The sequence below is a fragment of the Drosophila sechellia genome, unplaced genomic scaffold (genome assembly GCF_004382195.2).
Source record: "Drosophila sechellia strain sech25 unplaced genomic scaffold, ASM438219v1 U_207, whole genome shotgun sequence".
Taxonomy (NCBI): domain Eukaryota; kingdom Metazoa; phylum Arthropoda; class Insecta; order Diptera; family Drosophilidae; genus Drosophila; species Drosophila sechellia.
In genome coordinates this window covers 147,970-152,238 of record NW_022611147.1, presented here as the reverse complement: position 1 = coordinate 152,238, position 4,269 = coordinate 147,970, and the positions used below count along the sequence as shown (strand labels likewise).

General features: G+C 47.9%; 1 protein-coding gene and 1 long non-coding RNA gene across 6 annotated transcripts; both read right to left on the bottom strand.

The window, feature by feature from the left end:
- Window positions 1–720: 720 nt before the first annotated feature.
- Window positions 721–1,727, bottom strand: LOC116802723. Of its 5 annotated transcripts, none has more exons than XR_004363093.1 (5): window positions 1,554–1,655; window positions 1,352–1,499; window positions 1,272–1,282; window positions 1,062–1,201; window positions 721–991 (listed from the first exon to the last, which is right to left on the bottom strand). XR_004363093.1 is itself a non-coding variant. In XM_032727055.1 (5 exons), the coding sequence occupies exons 1-5, from the start codon at window positions 1,637–1,639 to the stop codon at window positions 959–961; spliced, it is 429 nt and encodes a 142-aa protein (XP_032582946.1). In that variant the 5' UTR covers window positions 1,640–1,727; the 3' UTR covers window positions 721–958. The 5 variants fall into 5 exon arrangements, 3 of the variants coding, with proteins under 3 accessions (XP_032582946.1, XP_032582945.1, XP_032582947.1); XR_004363094.1 differs by having other exon boundaries at window positions 1,062–1,206; window positions 1,356–1,499; XM_032727055.1 differs by having other exon boundaries at window positions 721–1,006; window positions 1,356–1,499; window positions 1,554–1,727.
- Window positions 1,728–2,994: 1,267 nt separating this feature from the next.
- LOC116802721 lies at window positions 2,995–3,809 on the bottom strand. Its single transcript, XR_004363089.1, has 2 exons — window positions 3,245–3,809; window positions 2,995–3,190 (listed from the first exon to the last, which is right to left on the bottom strand). It is a non-coding gene; the product is annotated as an uncharacterized LOC116802721 (long non-coding RNA).
- Window positions 3,810–4,269: the final 460 nt, after the last annotated feature.

The following is a 4,269-nucleotide window of genomic DNA, read 5'->3' as shown; positions in this document are numbered from 1 at the left end:
CAACAGCCACGCAGTCACCACCAACAGCAGCAGCGACGCAGTCACCTCCAGCAGCAACGGCGCAGTCACCACCAGCAGCGGCAGCAGCAGCGACGCGGGCACCACCAGCAGCAGCAACAGCGTCGACGCGGTCGCTACCAGTGGCGGCAACAGCAGCGGCGCAGTCACCACCAGCAGAGGCAGCAGCAGCGACGCAGTCGCCACTGGCAGCAGCAGCAGCAGCGGCGCAGTCACCACCAGCAGCAACAGTAGCAGCGACGCAGTCACCACCAGCAGCAACAGCAGCGACGCAGTTGCCACCGGAAGCAGCAGCATCGGCGCGGTCACCACCAGCAGCAGCAGCCACGCAGTCACCACCAACAGCAGCAGCGACGCAGTCACCTCCAGCAGCAACGGCGCAGTCACCACCAGCAGCGGCAGCAGCAGCGACGCGGGCACCTCCAGCAGCAGCAACAGCGTCGACGCGGTCGCTACCAGTGGCGGCAACAGCAGCGGCGCAGTCACCACCAGCAGAGGCAGCAGCAGCGACGCAGTCGCCACTGGCAGCAGCAGCATGCAGCGGCGCAGTCACCACCAGCAGCAACAGTAGCAGCGACGCAGTCAACACCAGCAGCAACAGCAGCGACGCAGTTGCCACCGGAAGCAGCAGCATCGGCGCGGTCACCACCAGCAGCAGCAGCCACGCAGTCACCACCAACAGCAGCAGCGACGCAGTCACCTCCAGCAGCAGCGTCGCAGTCACCACCAGCAGCGGCAGCAGCAGCGACGCGGGCACCACCAGCAGCAGCAACAGCGGAGACGCGGTCGCCACCATCGGCGGCAACAGCAGTTGTGCAATAGGCGAATTATGAGACGTCGATTTTCCCTCGGACAGATCCTTCCTTACGGACTCCTGCTGAGTGCAATGGCGAGCCTGCCGTTCACTGCTTTTCCGACTCCTTACTTGGCCACTGGGCAATCATCCGGGATGGCAGTCACCGACGTTCCAAGTCTGGAAGAAAGAAAACTGGATAATTTCTATTTTGCACTCAGATTTGTATGAAACTGCAATTCTGTCATACCGGAGCGTTTCCTGCAGACGTCGATGGGCTGCGGCGCATTTCTTCACCCGCCACAGTCTGAACGCTTGCATCATGCCGGACGGGCCAGACTGGCCGCTGCCTGGCACACGATGTCATCTCTGCGGCGGCGAGATGAGCAGCTACGCTGATAGCATTAATAATATTTTTCTTTTGCAGCATCAGAAAGGAGAAAGCAACATCACAACTCACATAAACAAAGCCTGCAAATGTTAAGAAGATACAAGCATTAGACTCGGCTCAAATGGGAACATCAGGCAGACTATACTCACGCACACACACAGACAAACATAAGCCTTTAGATGACGCGGACTGCGGCACACGTTTCTCCTCCACAAAAGTTGTGTGTGCACCAATGTTGACTGGCCACGCCGGCCGCTGCATACTTGCATCTCCGCAGCATCAACGTAAACAGCACCACTGAAAGCATAAACAGGATTACTATGGGAAATGCGCAGGAAAACAAATATCTACAATAAGAAATAACACGCAATTTTTCTGCTTCTTTTTCCGCTTGGAGAAGTGAGACCCTTTCTTGAATATGCCATTGATACGGACATAGCGCAGGAGAAATACTGGAATTCCAAAAATACTAACCTGAACAATTCCAGTATTTCTGCCCGATAGGCGATAGGCTGGCTGCAAATATAATAGCCGATAAGCCCGCCAAACAAAAGGGCGCGAAATATCGATAATGAGCTGCCGTGAAATTGATAGCATATCGATATTCCGCCGTGCCTTTGAGCTATCGAAAAAGCCCGCCTACGCGCCTAGCCTAATTTTGCAAGTCAGTTGTGATTATAAAACCGACAGAGGCGCGCGCGAAACAGTAGCTAAAAGTGAAGCCAGCAGCAACAACAACAACTAATGGACGGCCAGAAAGTGAACCAAAGCGGAGGATGGGCATCGGTTTTATCCATCTCATCTGACGACAGCAACTGCTCATCCTCGCCGCCATCGGTTATAGTATCATCGCTGGATACCATGTCATCGCTCAACTATATTCCTAGATTACTTAAACAAAACTATTTTCTCCTTGTTATAAGCTATTTCCTAAGTAAAGTAATATTCAAATTTAAACCATGGCGCGCAAAAACTGCCGCCAAATATTTCAAAAACATGGCGTGCAAAAAACTACCGACACATATTTCAAAAACAAGGCGCGCAAAAAGCCGCCAAATTTTTCAAAAATATCTCCTGTAAATTTAAATTATAAATACTTGTAATTATGGCACGCATTCTGCAGCCAAAAAAAATCCGAAAATGTAATTTGCCACAAATTGTCTCTGTATATTTTTAAGCAAAAATCAAAGGACAATAAAATGACAGCGTCACCATACGCTGAAAATATATAAAAAAAAAAAAAAAAACGTCAAGGCCCTCCCCCACGCAACAACACCCCACGGCTGCCACACAGCTCAGCAATCCTGAGCAAATCAATTGCTGAAGCACGCCAGGAGGCTGCCAGAAAGTCGGTGTTTAATCCTTTCCGACAAAATATGAATGACAGAAGGCCACGTTTTTCCTCCCATGACACTGCCATTCAGATGCGGCTGAATAAATGGCGACGAAACACTAACAAGATACCCAAAAAGGGTAGGACAACTTCAAAAAACAATGCAAAGCCAAGAATGGTACCCAAGACAAGCAACCCAGCGCAAAGACACCTAGAAAATTATCAGGACATGCTCCGAAAACAAAGGAGCGAAGAAAATGACCAGGAACCTGAAAAAGGTACTCCAAACCCCATACATTTTAGCAACGACAGCCCTCCTACCACCAGCAGGGCTGCTAGAGCCAGCTTCAAGTCAAGACTCATAGATGAAGCCATGCAATCGCCAAGGAACTCCAATCCTAACTCACAAAAAGGCTTCTCGGACGACCACACTTCAAACCTAGCAAAAAGAGTCGACAATTTAGAGAAGAAAATTGACAGTTTATTGGCCTTAATCATACAAGGAAGAGATTACAATCTTGACATGGAAACATCCATTTAAACCCACATCTCTTTATATCTATTCTAACGACATCTATATCCGATGAAAAGCGCACGTCAGTCTGCTCCCAAACTCATGCAAGGTCATCACCTTCCTCGACCCAGCCTAACTTTCCTGGAATATAAATTCAATTAGATAATCGCAATAAAACATAAACAATACTCTCACCTCAACGCATCCGGATGAACAAGCCTAAGACAACGCACTCTAGCTGATCCTGACGAAACGATGCGGGGAAAATCAACCAGGACATAATCGACGAATCGGTAGATCGATATGAAAAGGATTAGTGTGGCAGAAACATGATGAATAAGAGGCGACTCGCCGCAGCAATTTATGCACAACGTCACTTACCTGAATCTTCTTGCCACACAGTCCCTGGTAGTATCTCTTATCACCGATACAACCTACTTGCATGCTGCGCTGCAATAGACGGGCCGATCCCAGAACGACGAGCGCCTACATTAATTGACGCTAAAACCTGAAAACAAAACAATTAACCAATAAAAAATTAAACAAAACAATCAAATATTGCTCTTACCTCCTTGACCACAGCCTAATGGTGATCCAATGCAACCTACAAGAAGAGGCGGTCTCCACAATAGAAAAACAAAACCGGCAGCTATCGCGATTATAAACCCAAAAAATTGACAACTTTACGACGCCGTCTCCACCTCTTGATGCCACTGCACGTTTAAGGATCACTAGCGCGGAGCTGACACCATTTTTTAAAAAGTCTCAAAATCCGTCTCTAAAATGCATAATTTTCCGCAGTATCGTACGTTCAATTATTTTCCGATAACCTGTAAAGAAAGGAAAATCAATAAGAATATGATGCAAAATTAATAAAGGACTCACAGAAAAACGTAAAACTTGCGAGGTAAACAAGCAGATACAGATATGCGATTCCATCATCCTGACGCCACGCACGTAAATCCTTCAACGCAACCGACAACAAGAGACAGGCACCGCAAAAGCAAAATAAAATCGCCAATTTTCGCGATTATAAACACAAAAAGTTGACAATTTTATGATGCCGTCTCCATCTCCTGACGCCATTGCACAAATAAGGATCATTTGCGTGGCACAGATGCCACATCAATATGCTGAAAAATTTGTCCTTAAATTGTATATTTCTCCTCAGTTTTGTATCCTCGACTAATTCTCTCCTAACCTGCAATGAAAGGAAAATA

Excerpts from the sequence above, each read along its gene's own strand:
- LOC116802723 (XM_032727054.1), bottom strand. The coding sequence starts at position 1,639 with ATGTCCGTATCAATGGCATATTCAAGAAAGGGTCTCACTTCTCCAAGC. Across the intron at positions 1,500-1,553 it reads ATTGCGTGTTATTTCTTATT|TGGTGCTGTTTACGTTGATG; the intron begins GTAGATATTTGT and ends TTATGCTTTCAG. Across the intron at positions 1,007-1,061 it reads CGTCTGCAGGAAACGCTCCG|TTTTCTTTCTTCCAGACTTG; the intron begins GTATGACAGAAT and ends GAAATTATCCAG.